This window comes from Haliotis asinina, chromosome 4 (assembly GCF_037392515.1).
Source record: "Haliotis asinina isolate JCU_RB_2024 chromosome 4, JCU_Hal_asi_v2, whole genome shotgun sequence".
NCBI lineage: Eukaryota > Metazoa > Mollusca > Gastropoda > Lepetellida > Haliotidae > Haliotis > Haliotis asinina.
In genome coordinates, this window is record NC_090283.1 from 57,619,506 (window position 1) to 57,638,798 (window position 19,293).

General features: G+C 38.1%; 3 protein-coding genes across 54 annotated transcripts in view; 2 read left to right on the top strand and 1 right to left on the bottom strand.

The window, feature by feature from the left end:
- Positions 1–11,548, bottom strand: part of LOC137281716 (uncharacterized) — a 71,445-nt gene extending 59,897 nt beyond the window's left edge. For 2 of the 4 annotated variants that reach the window (XM_067813159.1, XM_067813161.1), the window contains exon 1: positions 10,325–11,540. In XM_067813159.1, coding sequence (XP_067669260.1) covers positions 10,325–11,192 — 868 coding nt within the window. In that variant the 5' untranslated portion in view covers positions 11,193–11,540. Of the gene's footprint in view, positions 1–10,324 lie in introns of all 4 variants that reach the window. The other 2 variants (XM_067813162.1, XM_067813160.1) reach the window with 2 other exon arrangements.
- A 2,267-nt stretch (positions 11,549–13,815) lies between these two features.
- LOC137281040 (repetitive organellar protein-like) lies at positions 13,816–15,206 on the top strand. Its single transcript, XM_067812194.1, has 2 exons — positions 13,816–13,824; positions 14,049–15,206. The coding sequence occupies exons 1-2, from the start codon at positions 13,816–13,818 to the stop codon at positions 15,204–15,206; spliced, it is 1,167 nt and encodes a 388-aa protein (XP_067668295.1).
- A 717-nt stretch (positions 15,207–15,923) lies between these two features.
- The window catches only part of LOC137281717 (uncharacterized), a 176,462-nt gene continuing 173,092 nt past the window's right edge, over positions 15,924–19,293 (top strand). For 43 of the 49 annotated variants that reach the window (XR_010956756.1, XM_067813187.1, XM_067813171.1 and 40 more), the window contains exon 1: positions 15,957–17,221. Coding sequence is in view for 48 of the 49 variants with exons in the window: in XM_067813187.1 (XP_067669288.1) it covers positions 16,330–17,221 (892 nt within the window). In the remaining variant the exon portion in view is untranslated. Of the gene's footprint in view, positions 17,222–19,293 lie in introns of all 49 variants that reach the window. The other 6 variants (XM_067813172.1, XM_067813163.1, XM_067813169.1 and 3 more) reach the window with 3 other exon arrangements.

Sequence of the window (19,293 nt, forward strand, 5' to 3'; positions counted from 1 at the left end):
TGCCTTCAAGGGCCTGACAAAGCAGTGAAGGGATATAGCTTACTGGAGGCCAGGGAAGAAGCTCAGTTAATGGAGGTGTAAGTACACATTGAAGACTTCCCTGAATAGTTGATAAGATTCTTCTCACACCTAGTGAAATCCCTGAAGCCTCAGGAACTTGATTCTGACATTTCACATTCAAAGGATTGACTTCGGCTGCGATATCACAATTTTCTCGCATCAATTCCTATAAAATCACACTAAAATGTATCTGCAAAGATTTAAAATCTCATCCTGCTCACCTGTACGATTAGAAATAATGAAGTGTGTAAATCTATTTTTCTGAAAAGGGTTTGGTCATTATTTTGTTCTGTCAAACATATTCCCGTTGCTTTGTACCTTTGTTCTCTGTATGGAACTTCGAGCCTAGTTACACAGGGATGTACAAGGAGCATAAGCTCAACCTCTAAGTACTGTGCTGTTTATGCACTGTGCGACACTGTACAGAGTACCAAAAAGAGAGAGTCTGCTAACGAAATCATCTCATTCAATACAAAAGTTTTTAAAGACTACAAATGAAAATGAAGAAACAGCTGAAATCGTTGACCTTGATGAACACCAGAAAACAGACACCAATGGTGATGCTAGTAGAGTTTTAATTCATTAAAATTCATGATCGGTTGTCTTGAAGTTGCTTAAATACACATGACAATATCCCATTTGTCGTTGAATCCTTTTCTTACGAAAGATCATAAACAGTTAAATCTCATAAGATTTGAAAAAAATCTCATGTTTTTGGTCCCATGTAAGATTTTATCTCATATCTTTCCTGAGCCAGGTTTATCCCTGATATTCTACAGCAGCTCAAACACAATCATGCCCATGAACAGACACAAAATGTTGACCACAAAAAACCTTAATCTCAGACACTCTGAAACTGTCCATCAGTCCTACTGCTGAGACGACTACTACAACTGGCAACACAGGTTTCCTAACATCTGAGTATATATTGATGGGCGTGTAGCAACCTAACAATGAAATACAGACATGACCCTGCCAGACACTTTCTACAGACACAGTACTGAAACAGTTTTTAAAAACCTTTGCAGAAGTAGACCCTAACAGACAAGACACAATAATATATTCCCACTCATCGAGCTTTTGTCACAAACAGTGCTGATCACTACTTCCAATGCTGTGACATGCAAAACCTTAACCACTATCACATAGATCAATTTTAAAGCCATTTTTCTAATTATTGCTGTAAAGAATGGTAACAATCACACCAGCATAGGGATCAAGGTAGATTACTATAGTGGAGCATGGACAGCCAAAAATAAATCCTGTTCCAGCTGTTCCCCATTTTTAAATCAACCCCGCCTGGTGCGCACACTCTCTATTCTGCCTGTGATGTTTCTGCAGGCCAGTTCTGTACCTATACATCTTTCCGCACACACACGTGAAGGACATTCCTTCATGAACTGTCTCCATGTGATATTTCCGTGACATGTAATTCATGAAATCTCGACCACACTCGGGGCAGACGTATCTACCAAGTCCCTCCTTAACTCCAGAAGCATACAGACCATAGTCATGGCTGTGGACCAAGGCCGAGACCTGACCTTGGAAACCTGAAAATAAGTAATATTTCAGTCTTCTTGAGGAAATTACCTTCAGGTCTTAACAGAGGCCATAGCGTTTCTACATAATGTGCTGCCAGCATGGACAATCTGGCATTCACACTTAAGTGTTCACTTACAGGGCTGCAAACATTCACATTAAGATTCACATCCAGAACACTGGACCCTAGTTTCGAGCACTTTTTATTTCATTCTACATAAAAGTAAAATATCAGATTTCATTTAACTAACAGGGGCGCTATATTTTTTTTTTCAATGGGGAAATGCACTGTAAGCTTTGCGATGTCTACTAACAGTTCTCCTTGGAAAAGTAGCCCAGCATCTACCAGTCGGTGTCACTTCATCATATTGTGCCTGATCGTTCTAGAAGAGCTACACACTGAAGACTCAATTATGAAATCAGATGTAGGTGTTCACTGATCATTTTGTGCCTGATTGTTCTTAAGAGCTACACACTGAGGACTGGACATAAGATGATTCCGTAAACTTGTCCGATACTTGTAGACCCTGCCACAGACACAAGGGAAACTCATCTGCTGATGCACAGACTCAACGTGGTATTTCCTGGCCATTGAATTCATGAACACTCGGTCACATTCTGGACATGGGTGGGAACCCATGACAGCACCATTGTCTTGTGCCGTTTGGAAAGGAACTCTGTATGAAATTGGATCAACTTTGTTATATCTCCCATACTGCTGTTGGCTATGCTGATCACCACTGACACACCCATCTCCATAACCCTGATAACCTGAAATCAACAAAAAGTTCCAGATCATCCCATTGATGTCCACGAGCAGGCCAACATTTGAGAGAAAAGGACATCCTTCCCCAATACTGACATCACAGCCCTTAATCCATCTTTAGAACACATCAGCTAGGATAGATCCAGCCATGTCAGTGAAATGTATGAATACCTTCACAGAAACATCTACTTCAGAGCTGAAACCTCTTTTTCAGATACTGATCTGTAAATATTCATGATCATTCTCACAATCGCCTCAGATTGCATATTGTTTGTTGATCACATGGAACGTCAGTCAAAGCCAAAGAATGAGTGAGTGAGTGAGTGAGTATGTGGTTTAATGCCAACTTAAGGAATATTCCAGCAATATTACAACAGAGGACACCAGAAATGGGCTTTACACTTTGTACCCACTGGTAAACTGAACTATTGTCTTGGATGTGACTAGTTATCTCCAACACTTGGCCATCACAGTTCACAACAAACCACAAACCATCCTATAACAGATGTCAGTATGCAACAATTCGTAAAACAGAAATCAGATGAGATGGCCTAAAGCATTTTTAAGTACTTTGTAAAGACTTGAATTTGAGAAAAGAGATGAGTTAGTGAGTTGGGTATTTTATGCCACTTTTAGCAATATTCCAGCAATATCGGGGGGGAAGGGGGGGGCGCGGAAGAGACACACCAGAAATGGGCTTCACATATTGTACCCATGGGGGTAGTAGAACCTGGGTCTTTGGCCTGTTGAGCAAACGCCTTAAACACTGGGCTACCCCACCTTTTAACAAATACATTTAACATAATAGGAAAAAAAACAACAATACTATTTCCAGCACTTTATTTTGTGACGTGGCATGAACCCAGTCACCCTTTCACCATTCATTTTTGTTGATCCTTAAAAATAACACAGGAATATTGGTGAAACACAAGACCAGATCTGTATTTGTAGGACTTTCCACAAACACATGTGAACTTGATATTATCATGGATAGCTTGACGGTGATACCGTAAACCACTGACATCTGCAAACACTTTATCACACTTATTGCATGCATGTTTTTTTGGGAAATGTTCTCTGTTTAAGCTCTGTGTATTAACATCCAATGACATCGATCTTTTGTACAACTGTGAACCCCAAGGGAAATGACCGTGACCCTGTAGCAATGAACCGTATTGGTTCTTTCTGACATTCCCTGAATGGCCCACACTGAATTCTGAAAAAAGAAAAAGAAAACAAACTAGAAATCACTGCCTTTATTCAGAACAGTTTTCTGTTGATCATTTCCTCAGAACCGTCAACAATAATCCAAGCACAAAGGACATTCACAGTATCTTACAGAAATACAACTCTTGACTTGGTTTTTCGAAAAAAGACCACTGAAACCCTCTACAGCTGAATCACTTTAAAATCTGTTCTTGAGTCAAAACATAACAGAATTTAAGGGTTGAGCGATTCCAAGATTTTCCCTGTGGCCTATACACAATCGTCAGAAAGACAATGATACCCTGTTCATCCAGTTAAAGCTGAACATAACCAGATCATTTTCAAAGAACCTTAAACCCATTCTCCACCAAAGACGTTCAGAATATCCCATGAAATCATTTATTCCTTTGTTGGTTAGCAATTTTGCAGGTTTTGACATGGTTCAGCAACCCTGGCTTGTATTTATACACACGACCACACACACACATGAACCGCATCTGGTCATGTATTGCCTGCTTGTGGTTAAGCAGGGCCCCAGAATCAGCGAATGTCTTGCTGCACTGAGGACAAGGAAACTGTTTTTTAAGATTTGGGACCACTATGTTTTGTCCAATCATTGTGGATGGTCTTGCACCGTGTTCTTGTTCAGGCCAAGTGTGCGAGTTGTCATAATAACTATCTAAATAACCCTGCCTCGGTGCCCAATCTGAAAGCAATAAAAAGCCTACATGTACCAACGTATCTGCACTTAAATGCAAATGAATGGACAATGTCTTTACGATTGCAATACAAAGGCATCGGGTTCTGGGAGATCAAACTGAAAACTGAATTACTCTACGGTTTCTACTGTCACTAGGAAATTTAATCACACAACCACTAGTAGTATAGGGAATGGTGGATTAGACGGGTCTAGATTCGCATTACTGGCAAATATATGGTTCATATGGGTGTGGTCCAAAACCACCATTCCCTATACTACTCCACTTGAGTCCGAAATCAACTTCCATACACTAAGCAAAGCTGGACGATATTTGACACTACTTTTACCAACTAAATTATTCTCATCTCAGTGTACAGCATATGTAGAAAAGTTCTTGCCCATAACATTGGCAGTGAAAAATTTAAAAAGTTGCATTGACAAAATTAGCACAGAGCCTCTCTACTTGCAAAAGGAACCAGACGCTTGACCAAAGCAAAACACTAATGTGAGCATTTTTCCATCTTTATGCAATTGCCCAGCAATAGCAAGGAAGGTGTAGCAAGAATTGGAAGCAATTCGAAGTCAAACTCTGGTCTTCAAATGCAGAGTGAAACCTTTCAACACTAAGCCTTATGGGTTCAGTAAGCCAAGGTCAAGGTGCATCAACTCAAGATTTGTGCCACAGCTGTTGCATTTATGTTTGTATTTCACAATCTTTCGTTCTACAGCAGCATCACAACAAAAAATGCCAATGATGATTAACCAGTCCTTGAATAATCACTAATCTGTCACCCACAAAAGGGAAAGCATACAAAACAGTCGGAGTAGATTTCATCATACGGAGTAAACTCAAGAGGGACAGCATGGGTGCTGTATGGCCTCCCAGACAGCTTTGCTCGCTTGAAGCGATTCAGAACTTGTTTGTGGGCAAGGCATATTTTCACTGGATGTACATCTGGAACATCGGTTAAAACGTCGACATGGAACAATTCCAGCAGCTCTCGCTGGAATTTTATTTTCTTAGGGCCACCGTCCGCTAGCTTCCCACAAATTCGACACAGTCTCTTCAACATAAAGCTGTGGTATTTGAAACTATGGCCAGCAACTGAAGAACAATGGAAAAGCCATTGTCAGTGTTAAAGTAACCAATACAGTTTCCTTTCCATATCACAGCTTTTAACTTTCAATATCAATCAACAGAGAGACAATACTCTCTTCAGGCAAGCTATCTCAATGACGCAATCGTAAAATACTAAGACTGTCAGTGTTCTTTGAAACTGAAGAACTAATCTCCAAACCATTATGTAATCTTCTTTGATTCATGTGATACATGAATGTAAAACAATCACAGGCTATGTCATACAGCCTAAAGCTATTGAAAACTTGAAATCAGGTTGTTATCATGTCTTATGTCTTACAGGGTCTTGCTAGCAATATTAGGATTCTGTGAAGTAATGAAATGGTTTAGTGCAAGGTGCCTTCGGATAATTACTTGATTTGAATCATGTGGTCTGAATTCATGACTCGTGTGAAATTAAACATAGATAACTCCTCCTGATGTACAGTAGGTACTTTTGTGCATCTTTGGGAATTCTGCATTCATTCTCTACATATTTGTGTTCTGGACACAGATTTGCTTGTGACACTTAAAACCCAGTTGATATTGATAATCATTCAGCATCCCTGGTTCTTGATATCATGTGATCATGCAAATAACTGTTTACTCAGTGAATGGTCATATTACATGTTATGTTTGCAATCGAACGAAGCAAAACAGATCTGGAACCACACAATTGACATCTTTTCCAAATTGGGCCTCGTACTCCTTGAAGTATTCATCTGAAGTTCAAGGTCCCTCACTCAAATGGGATGAATACATATATCATCATTTCACACAGACAGTATCAGGTCTTTACAATTGTTTTTGCCACATCCAAGTATTTTCTCAGAAGACAAAGACTAAACTCTTGAAGTCAACATGTCTCAATCCACTCTAAAAATCACTTTCACAAAGACTATCATTGCAAGTTTCTTCGTTCAACATGAAATATTGGTATCAAGTCCTCCACAGCAAAATCCCAACATGTGTATACACTAAATAGTCGTAGCTAACAGAAGTGTGCATCGAACACATACGGAATACGTATCTTATAAGCAGTAAAGCAAGTTCATCCACAAGAGTATTAGTAAATCATCATGTATCAGAGTATTAGATAACAACACTTACACTAACACCACATCTGACCTCTTATGTATAAAACTGTATTTTCAGACAACGATCCAAAGGCCTGAATGATATTACCACAATAAAATCAACATATTTAAGCTGGAGATGATGCATGTTAATGTTCCAAATTCAAAGATGTGTTATAATATTATTTATACACCAAACACATACTACATACACATAATTGGTCAAATATGGTCAACAATATTCAATATTCAACTACTGAAACATACAGTAACATTCCTATCTGTTCTCTAGTGCATGCTTGATAGCCCTTAGTGTTTGTCAGGTAATGGAAAAATATGCAAAATAAGTGAAGAATTGACACCTTAAAACTATGTCACATTTAAATTGTGAGGAACTGTTTATCTACAAAAGCACATCACTAAGTTGATGAGGGACATTATCTTTTAACTTTTTACTGGTACATATATTTTCTAATCCTTCAATTCACCAACACCTGTACCTTGTTTGACACAGTATTTAAAATATATCAAGACAATGTTGAATGTGTGCCACTGTGTGTCTTCAGGCCCAGGAGTTATGGTTCAGATTCAATTTGATTAGCACTGTTTTAGAGCTATTTTGAAATATTTTTTATCATTATTTTTGGAAAAGGAAATAGCAACTAGCAGGGTAAAGAAAAAATATTCACAAATCAATTTCAAAGTTATTGTGAAAGTTTCAAAATAAGCTTAAGTTTAAACTTAATCGGAACCACAACTTTCTTACCATCCTCCACATTTCAAGATGACCAATCAAATACCTCGCTTGAGTGAAGATAACATACATGGGAAGAAAGAACCAAATTCATCCGATCGTGCAGACTTTATTCATAAAGCAATGCATGTGTGTTTATATGTAACATAGCAGGGTTCTATTTCACCTCAAATCCAGGCTCATTACCAAATTTGACTGACCCATTTAAATGGGTTGTGTATGTTTTTACAATCAAGATTTGAACTTTGAAAATTCAAAAGTCCAAAATAGAATACAAAGTAAACATGGAGGAGTGTGAGACAGCTCCAGATAATGATGAAATTAAACCCTGAATAATCCAGGTTTTTTTCATACTGTGTCAAATACGGTACACCTGTGGCTAAATCTTATTTTGCAGTATTTTACCAATATTTCTACCTGGTCTATCTTTGCTGAGCTTGATGACGTCCTAGCCCAGGCCACAGTTGAGTCAGGAAGTCAGTGTGTGGACTTACCTTGTGATGCCAGGAACCACACCCCCATCATCGTTGTACTGTGGCACCGGGTGTGTAAACATGGCAAGTGACAAGATGGATTAAAGGGAGGAAACTCTTCCCCAATCAATTTTAGCTCTTCAGTTTTAGTAAAAAGTTTTCATTTTACAGAATTAAAAATGAAAAACCTCAAAAGGTTTATCAATCTATCTTGTCACCTGCTCAACTAATGCATGTGTGTACATAACTAAAAATGGTGCTTAACAATTACCATAAATAAAAACATGGCACCAACATCTATATTTTACTTTTACAAAAAAAACAAAACAATCACTTATTTAAATTTTTAAATTTTAAAAAGACTGTTTTTGACAGAGCTGGACCATTAACACTATTTGTTGAGAACATAAAAACCTGAAACAGGCCAATACAATGCAAACACATTCTTTCTATCATGCCAGCTTTCTGACAATCGAACAAACACTCAAAGATTATGTACTAAAGACGAAAATCTATTTGAGCATCAATTTGTGTTTTTCAACTGTTATGTGTGCCATCAATACTGAATTGGTTTGAAGGAACATTGCTTTCACATTACAATGCTTGCTCCTTTAAGTCATGAGCTGCAGAGATGGGATCACAGCGTGTCAGTACAGAGCTCCAGATAATTCTTCAACATGAGAAGTATGTGCGCCTTATTTTTTCAATATAAGAGTACTGGGAAAAGTTAAAAGTACACTCAGAGTAATCTTGAGTTTCATTTCATACATGCACAATATTGCTACTCTTCTGTCAACAGGTCAAAGACCAATAAAGCAATAAAATATACGTTTTCAGATAAATGTCTGTAAATGATTCCAAGACACCATTGCTGTGGTGCACATCTGCTACGTTTTGATTTTTTCCTACCATATCATGTATATTTTTTATCCATACTTACGCCAATACAGCCCTTATCTGGAGCCTTGTCAGTAACAACAGCAACAAAAAAATCGGATTATCCTTAAAACTTCTTTAAAAGGTATAAACAGGGACACTTAACAAATTATGAAAATGTATCTCTGACTATGCTTTAGAAGTTTACCTATTAACATTTAAATGTTACAAATTCAAGTTCTCAACTAATGTTCATGATCAAACTCTGTACAAAAACAAGCTGCTGCCAATGCTAAGAACTTTTCTGTGCAATCAAATCCATCATGAACTACTGCAGAACTGTCAAAGTTAATAAAATGCACCCAGGTACGGCAACTGATCTTATCACAAGACATCAAACTAGATGTTTTCCCACCTACAAATTCCTTGACAGCTGTTTTCAAAAATGCCCTCAGCAATTTTGAGGTCATGAACAATAATGTGTTGTGAATTAATTTCAATTGTTAATTTCAATCAGAATACTGAACTACTTATTCACAAAACCTAGGTGGCAGTGTAAAGTCGGGAAATGGGAGGTAACAGGAATTGAGAAAGGTATGGGCCATTTTGCACATTAGAATAAAAAACTGACCTATTCAAATTTTGAAGTTTGTTATTGATAAAAGGACAGTGGCCCATCAGACAATGGTAAATAATCCTGGAAATGGCCCACTCCAATCCCTGGAGTTCAGCACCTTAAATTACATCCTTGACCATGAAGTACATCACAGCTCCATCATATTATATCCACAAGCAAAGTTTACTTTCTCGATCAGGGAAAATTGAAAAACATCAGGACTCTATTGAGTGCTTTGTCACTTGCACTGGTGCAACCCAACCCTACTAAGTGCAACCTAGTTCTTAATCTTATCTGCACCAGGCGTAAGTCAATTATTACGTGGGTCCACTTCCCAACAAACCATTTAAATAATTGAAAACCATACTTCTTTCATTACACTTTGCATTAACAGCAGAGCATCGGGAATTTGTCTGGTGTAATTATGTTTTTATCTTGGGCTTCCCCTAGTGAATTCAAGTTAATATCTATTAAATCAACCCCTGCATGTGAAACAATCTCAACCATTCCCACAATTTTGGTTGCATGAACTTAATTTTACAATGAACTTAAAAACATTATGCTGGGGCCTCCTTGTAGCAGCAGGACATCTTTTTTTCAAACTCTTCTACACTGAATAAGCAAGGATATTTTCAAAGCATTTGCCATTTTGTTTTCTACATCTGACTGAGCTTGGTTCATGTTCATGCTATGTTGGATGTTCTGTTTTTGTCACCTTTAGAAATTTTGTGAATATGTTCAATATAAATATTAGGAAGGCAACTTATTACTTGATACACGTGACCTTGCATGATGGAACCTGTTTCAGTAATAATTCCCATTTATCATTTGCACAAGAAATTACTTGTTTCCATACAAAATCACATCTTTTTATCTACAATTTTTGTCATCAACCCTTAGCCAGTGAAACATGGCATATTGTCATCAAAGGTTTCAGAACATAGACTCAGCCTTTACCAACACCTTTGGCAAATTTTTGGACATCAAAGAATGTTTCCAACTATAAGTTTTTCGGAACAGCAAGGACCCGAATCAATAATGAATTGCCTTCTAAATCTTGCCTAGTCAAATACAAAACTTTGGAAAGTTGTGAGCATGGCCAGCAGCTTCTGAAGAATGAAGAACTGAAGAATATAATCACCATCATTTCCATAATCAGCATCGTTGTCATCACAATCTTCATCTTGTTCTTGAAACACTAAAAAGTCATCTGCACTTTGGTCACCATGATGAACTTGACTAGTACTGGGTTCGGCGTAATCTGGCACATGTGGAACATTTTGATGGAAGGACGATGATGAAGAACCGGGTGATTGAGAATGTGATGATTGTGGATGAGAGAGTCGGTCTAAAGCTGCTTGGGACGTTTGCGTATGAGGTACATCTGAGGAATAATCTATTTGCATGTATGGAGTCTCTTTCTTTGGCACAACATCATCAGGATCATGGTCTGGTTCTATTTCTATTAAATCTGGGTCTTCTGGTTCTTGTTTCACATTCACCGGAGAGTCACTTTTGGATTTTGATTGTGTGTTTGTAGATGGACGAGGACTGGATTGAGGTTGTGAGCGACGATGAAGTGGAGATCTGGGTCGTGATGAATCAGAAAAAGAAGTCCTACGATTTTTAGTAGGTGGTTGCGACACTGATATTTCATGATGTCTTTTGGATGGAAATGACACAGGTGTTGAATGCTGCACTGCGGACATATTATTAGAATCGTAACTGTCATTTTCTTGAGGCATTAATGTCCGGTCCACATCGAACACAGAGAGTTTTAAAGTCTTACATTCACTCTTTGATATCATGCTTGCATTTGACGAAACACCGTCCACTTTGAACGTTAGTTTGTTTGAGCGCAACACAACCTGCAAATTCGCATCTTGCGTTGTACCGTACGAGTTCACTGATGCAGGAAATTCAACATTTGACCTGTGGCCCTTCTGGAGGCTTGAAAAAATACTGCACAACTCCACAGGAATTGTAAACTCAAGCGTTTCGATGAACATGATTGATTATGTCGGAATAAAAAACGTCGTAATATCACAAAATGCTTTCAATGTTAGTAATATTGAGCACTTGGATCAGTGAGCGATCACTTGTGTTGATCGCATTGCATGATGAGCTTTGCCGCCAAGCAGGTGCGCGGAATGTCGAAACAAAAGCTTCAGCTAAATCACCTGTTTTCGTTCCAGTTTAAGCACAACACATACAGTAAAGTCGCCCGTTTGCTTCCCAGTGGAGTGTTCATGCAGATTTTCATCGAAATATCTTCTGTTAATGTGCAATCCAGCTGCACAAGTGCTCTTCGATTTTCTGGAAATTTCTCAACAATGGCGGATTCATCTTCTTGACCGGCTTTTCCGCCTGTACTATTCCCCGCGCGACATCCTACAGTTGGACTTTTGGCTTTGAAATCGTCTGTCGGTTTATATACTAGTATAGCATTTACTGTAATCCAAGCACATGCACAATTAATATGACTGTTGTGTTTTTAAAAGTATGACATACATTGTAATATATGCATGTATGTTTCACCGGAGGAACAGATATTTCTTGAATATTATGATCTTCAGGTTGCAGAATGGTCAATAGGGGTCAGAGGCAGGTACAGGTTTTTGAGAAAGTGAGGATGCACACTATTGAGAAAAAAGTGGTGGGATGGTGCGTATGCTTGCTCCGTCACCGGGTGTGTTTTCCCCAAAAAAAGAAGTTGACATCCATGAATCTGTCTTTTTTATGCTTTCCACTTCTAAATGTCCTTCAAAGATTTGGTTCAACGTGGTAACATACATACATCAGAGACTGATGAGTGGGTGAGTTTAGTTTTACGGCGCACTCCGCAATATTCCAGTCATATGGCGATGGTCTGTAAACAACTGAGCATGGACCATAAAATCCACTGATCAACAATATGAACATCGAGGTATGGGATACGATGGCACGTGTTAACCAAGTCAGTGTGCCTGACCACCCGACCTCGTTACTCGCCCCCTACGACAAGCATGAGTTACTGAAGACCAGTACTAACCTGGATCTTCGTGGGCCAGAAACCGGCTCATTTGTAGCATATCTGCAAATTGTTGATGTAGAGCGACAAAATATCGGCCATAGATATTTTTTGTCACTCTTCTTCTTTTCTGGCCAATGTGGTAGGTTTCTTTAAGCGTATACCCTTATTGTGAAGTAATTTGGTTTTGGATAAAGTTACACACATGCCTATGTACCGTTTACCAAAAACATGTTATAATATTATCCTTTTATGTTATAGAAATGGAGACACAAAAAACAGGATGACTAAAATAAAACAACTGTCATTTTCTACTGGATTTGGAGACATTTGGCATAACAAAGAAACTGGAACACATCCAGACTTCAAGAAATCATTTACTCAAAGACGTGAAGAATTGTATTTTCAAGAACAAAAAATATATATTTCTAGCAAATGCGACACTTATCTAATGTTTGAAAACAATATCCATACCGATTTCTATCTGTCATGTTTAAATGTACAAAACGTTTTGAGTAAGTTTAAGACGTTTCCGATGCTCATCACATCAACCTGTAATCAAGAACGGTAGATGTGTAAATATGAATAGAGAACATAGAACCTGTAAATAATGTAATTCAAATGCCACTGACGACTATAATTTTCTCCTTGTATTCCCTAACTACACTGATCTTCTAAACTAGTATGTAAAAGAAAAATATCATGTCCATCAAAGGAGGTTTACGTTTTCATCTACCTGTAAACAGTTCAAAGAATATATATATATATATATATATATATATATATATATATATATATATATATATATATATATATATATTGACTGAAAACCTGTCCATGTATATTTTCTACTCATTTGTACACAGAAAAACATACTGTTCCTTGACTGGGGCCTTTTGAGTACAGGAACATAGATAAACAAAAATATTCCGCAGAATTACCGTTTAAAAAGACGGATAGCTGAACTTTCCCAAAACTATTTCGGCGGTATTCTGTCAGCTCCAACCTTTGTGGAACAATGGATCTTCCTGTTACGGGGCAAGGGTCGTCCTCATGAGGGGGAGCTTCCGATGCATCTGATGCATCATGGACATTAAGTGAGTGAGGGGAATATGGCGCCGCTTTTAGCAATAATCCGGCAATGTCACAACGGGGGACACCTGAAATGTACCCATTGGGGAGAATCAAACCTGGGTCTTTAACCATTAGGCTAAAGTTCCGTGCCTCACTCATATTAAGGTAACAATCTGATTGGTCAAAAACAAAAACTCACATAGTATGAGGCTGAACTGACTGGTCCAAATTCAAAGAAAAACGTTTATCTTATCGGTCAAACACCAAGAATAAAGTTGATCTGATAGGTCAGACACCAAGAATAAAGTTGATCTGACCAGTTAAATACCTAGACTGAAGTTGATATTTAGGATCCATATATCTGGAATAAAGTTAATCTGATCGGCCCAAATAGATAGAAACAATGTTGAACTGTCCAAAATTCGAAAAATAACGTTAATATTATGAGTCAACACCTAGGATATAATTAAAATGATCGGTCCAAATACCCTGAAGAAAGTTTGTAGTATGGATCAACATTTATAATAAAGTTTATCTGATCGGTCTAAATGGCCAGAGTAAAGTTGATATTAAGAGTCATACACCTAAAATACAGTTGCTCTAGCCGGTTAACACCTAGAATACAGTTGATTTGATCGGTCCAAATACCCATGAATTCGTTGATATTATGGTCAACACCTAGAATAAAGTGAATCTGATCGGTCAAACATCACAGAATAAAGTGAATCTGATCGGTCAAACATCACAGAATAAAGTGAATCTGATCTGTCAAACATCACAGAATAAAGTGAATCTGATCGGTCAAACATCACAGAATAAAGTGACTCTGATCGGTCAAACATTACAGAATAAAGTGAATCTGATCAGTCAAACATTACAGAACATAGCTGATCTGATCGGTCAAACATCACAGCATATAGCTGATCTGATCGGTCAAACATCACAGAATGTGGTTGATCTGGTAGGTCAAACATCACAGAATGTGGTTGATCTGGTCGGTCAAACATCACAGCATATAGCTGATCTGGTGGGTCAGACATCGCAGCATATAGCTGAGCTGATGGGTCAAACATCACAGCATGTAGCTGAGCTGATGGGTCAAACATCACAGCATATAGCTGATCTGATGGGTCAGACATCACAGAATAACGCTGATATTATTGGTCACCTGGACACCTGGAAGAAAGTGGTTCTGATCGATCCAAATACCCATGAATTCGTTGATATTATGGTCAACACCTGGAATAATGGGAATCTGATCGGTCAAACATTACAGAATAAAGTGAATCTGATCGGTCAAACATTACAGAATAAAGTGAATCTGATCGGTCAAACATCACAGAATAAAGTGAATCTGATCGGTCAAACATCACAGAATAAAGTGAACCTGATCTGTCAAACATCACAGAATAAAGTGAATCTGATCGGTCAAACATTACAGAATAAAGTGAATCTGATCTGTCAAACATCACAGAGTAAAGTGAACCTGATCTGTCAAACATTACAGAATAAAGTGAATCTGATCGGTCAAACATTACAGAACATAGCTGATCTGATCGGTCAAACATCACAGAATAAAGTGAATCTGATCGGTCAAACATCACAGAATAAAGTGAATCTGATCGGTCAAACATCACAGAATGAAGGGAATCTGATCTGTCAAACATCACAGAATAAAGTGAATCTGATCGGTCAAACATCACAGAATAAAGTGAATCTGATCTGTCAAACATCACTGAATAAAGTGAATCTGATCTGTCAAACATTACAGAATAAAGTGAATCTGATCTCTCAAACATCACAGAATGTGGTTGATCTGGTCGATCAAACATCACAGCATATAGCTGATCTGATGGGTCAGACATCACAGAATAACGCTGATATTATTGGTCACCTGGACACCTGGAAGAAAGTGGTTCTGATCGATCCAAATACCTAGAATGTTGTTGATCTGTGTTTGTTCAGTGAAGGCTTGGCTTTCCTTTGCACATGTGTATGAGGGCTTTAGCAGATATTTGTCATGAAAAGGGCAGTCTGTCTGACTGATTCTGGACAGTATATTTATTTGATATCCAACTGAAGGGTGTAATATTCAGGTAAGTCTACATTTAGTGGTTATTATTTTTGGCTCAAGTTTTGTTTTCTGTTTCTGGGACTTCATGCTTCGTGTACACAATGTGGAAAGAGTGTTTTGTTGCAATTGTTGTACATTATTTGCCAAGTATGCTGGTTGTGTTCAAATAAGTCTATTGAAATTAGAAGGTATTTAATATTAAATGGTAGTTATTTATGTTTGAAGGTATATTCGAGCGACATTTGTGCTACGCCAGACAGACAATATTTCGGCGATATCTGGCACATCCCTGAAGTCTCCGACATTTATTTTCTGTTTACAATACATGGTTAAAGGATATTCCGCTCGGACAGCGAACAGTGCAGTCTGTTAAGTGTAACCCGTAGACCCATTCTTTTCTTCCTTTTTCTCTTCTGGGCCATATTATTTAATAAATGATGTCCCAGAACGCGATTTTCGGAAACTCACATAACAATTTCTATGATATTATAGACGCCTCGGTCTATATATTAAGCTAGTTGGAAGGAAAATACTTTTCGTCTCCGTTGACGGGTAAAGTCGGAAAAGTTCGGGCGCATTTTCATTGTGTGTTCTATAGGCGTGCCGGACATTACCGAGGATCTCCGAATGTTAATTGACGCTACGATTCCGCCATTGTGAAATTTGAATGTGGCAAGGAAGAAGATTACAACGAATTTTACCACGTAAAAGAACTCACTTCGTCGCCGAGTTTCCTTGCAACGCAGTCAATAGATATCAAAGACTATTAATGTGTACATTTGCAGTCGTTCCAACTGAGGCTTGTGGGTAGGTCAAGAAGAGTGTTTTTTTCTGAACGCGCACCTGCTCGAAACTGGCAAACAATGGCGACCAGCTACAACGTGAGGCTTTATCATCACCGGTGAGAAACCGATCGTCTGTCTGCTCATTAATCGGAATAATTGAAGCGGTTTGTGATATTTGTGTTGTGGTCCTCTGCATAATCAACATGTTTATTGAAACACTAGAGTTCACGATTCCTGTGGAATTGTGCAATGTATTTTCCTCTCTTCAAAAGGGACCGACTTCTAATGTTGAATTCCCAGCCTCAGTGAACTCATACGGCACAACGCAAGATGCCAATGTGCAGGTTGTGTTGCGCTCAAACAAACTAACGTTCAAAGTGGACGGTGTTTCGTCAAATGCAAGCATGATATCAAAGAGTGAATGTAAGACTTTAAAACTCTCTGTGTTCGATGTGGACCGGACATTAATGCCTCAAGAAAATGACAATGATAATTACAATTCTAATAACATGTCCACAATACAAACAGTGCAGCAAACAGTGTATTTGTCACATCCTGCCAAAAGACTGCATGAAAGTTCTGTGTCTATGCCACAACCACCTGCAAAAAGCAGTAGGACTTCTTTTTCTGAGTCTCCAAGACCCAGATCTCCTGTTCATCGTCGTCCACATTCTCAAGTTAGTTCAAGTCCTTCAAATCACTCTAATCAATCAAAATCAAAAAATGACACTCCTGTGAATGTGAAACAAGAACCAGAAGACCCAGATTTAATAGAAATAGAACCAGACCATGATCCTGATGATGTTGTGCCAAAGAAAGAGACTCCATACATGCAAATAGATTATTCCTCAGATGTACCTCATACGCAAACGTCCCAGGCAGCTTTAGACCGACTCTCTCATCCACAATCATCACATTCTCAATCACCCGGTTCTTCATCATCGTCCTTCCATCAAAATGTTCCACATGTGCCAGATTACTCCGAACCCAGTACTAGTCAAGCAAGATATGGGGACCAAAGTGCAGATGACTTTTTAGTATTCCAAGATGAAAACGATGATGGTGATGATAACGAAGCAGATTACAGCAATGACGGTAATTATCTTTTGAAATACATCCTCACAGAACTGCTGGTTTCTCCATGAAAAGTGCTCTGATGAAAAAAAAAAACAAGGAAAAGTAATGATGTATGATTCATGTAGTTTCCAAATGTATTTACCTGAAAAGCATGTGTATGCCCTTTTAGGAACAGAATATTTACAAGAAATGACTAACTGGCATGCCATGAAAGATGGATTGTCCCTAGATGTTCAGAGTGTACAAGTGGCAAAATACTTAGCTGATAAATTATCAGGCCATGTTTCTTTTTGAAACAAAATCAAATTTTGTAGTTTGGCATTGGAATATAGCTATGATTTCTTTTCTAAGAATGACACAACCCAGAAATGTCCATTTGGTCTATAAAAGATGCAGACTTAAGTAATTTACAGCCCCTAAATGGATGAATAGTGATATGCATTGTTCCACATTATCGACTAAAGGTCTTGTAATGAAAGTAGTAAGAACAAACATGTCTAGAAATTTATTCAGGAAGCCCATATGAAATTGCCTCTGAGTCTACTAAGGCAGAATTTCCATTCCAAGAGCACTGCATTATTTTGATATATTTGACCCTTCTGTAAGTACCATTAAAAAATTGTGGCCCCATGGACCCTTAGTTATGGAGGTCAAACTTTTTTGTATTTTATAAATAGATATTATGCTTTTCGTCCTGTGTAAGTTAGTTGGAGCTCAAAGGTCCAGCCTATATTGATGTTTTGATTTGTACCATTTTTAGTTGGGCAAATTTTCTGAATTCTTTTGGAGGGTGTGCATTTCAGATTAAACCTTTTCATGCTGACCAGCAGTTCTATAATATCTGAACTGTGCTTGATCATGGTGTGTATATCAAGAATCAGAATCTGCTAGCACCAGGTTTGCTTCTTAAAATTGAAAGGGATGTTATCGCTAAAGATTAACAATTCAGTTCCTTGCTGGTAACGTTGCAGATATTGTTTATGAATTGAGATGGCACCTGACAGCATTTATTGTTATCAGTGTTCTTCAACTGAATAATGAAAGATAGCAAAAAGTTTTTGTCACACTCGATCAAAATGGCTTCAACATTAACTTTGTGTTTTCTTAACCCCCACAAGAGTTGTCTCCCTTGGTCTTCCTGTTTTTCAAATTGAGCTTGAATATTCTTGATGCAAATACTGCCAGTGATCCAACACAGGCTCAGATTCACTGATATTTTAAACGTGCATGCATTATGAGTAACTTGAGTAATTTTTCTGGTGCTATTTCAAGTTATAGTAAGATAATTCAAGCGCCAAACAGCACTGCAGATCCATGCACTTAGTTAAGTAATAAGATGGAGGGGCATGGACTTAATTAATCAATGCCAAGTGTTGATTTTGCCAAATTGGATTGGTATTAATGTATTTGGGGAAAGTGAAAAAGAGGAAATGACTATGTCAGAGTTCATCCATCTTGTCACTTGCCATGTTGACACACCCAGTGCCACAGTACAACGATGAAGGATGCGTGGTTCCTGGCATCACAAGGTAAGTCCACACACTGGCTTCCTGACTCAACTGTGGCCTGGGCTAGGACGTCCTCAAGCTCAGCAAAGATAGACCAGGTCAAAACATTGGTAAAATACTGCAAATTAAGATCTTAATTATTGATGTACCATATTTGACGCAATAGTACCCCAATGTTTTAGATACCCAAGGTTTTCACATGAACACACATGCACTGCTTACGAAATAAAGATTGCAAGAATGGATGGCTCTTGTTTGTCTTTTACATGTTATTCGCACATTATTTGGAGCACGTATGCAAGTCTTAGTCGTACACCAAAGCAAAGCAAACACATCTAGTTTTATTGTAGTGGGTCATGGAAGCATTTGGTACTTCTCTGGTTGTTTGTCTTAGAGAGTTGTTTTTACAATATGCATTTCATACTAGCTTTGTATAATGTATTATTGGGTCAACTATGGTACATCGACCATTAGCAACATTCATTGCTTTCTGACTGTGTGAAAAGGACAGAATTTGTCATTTGTATTTCAAAATGTTCAGGCTTACTTTGCAGGATTTTCCCATGACCTTGAATACACATA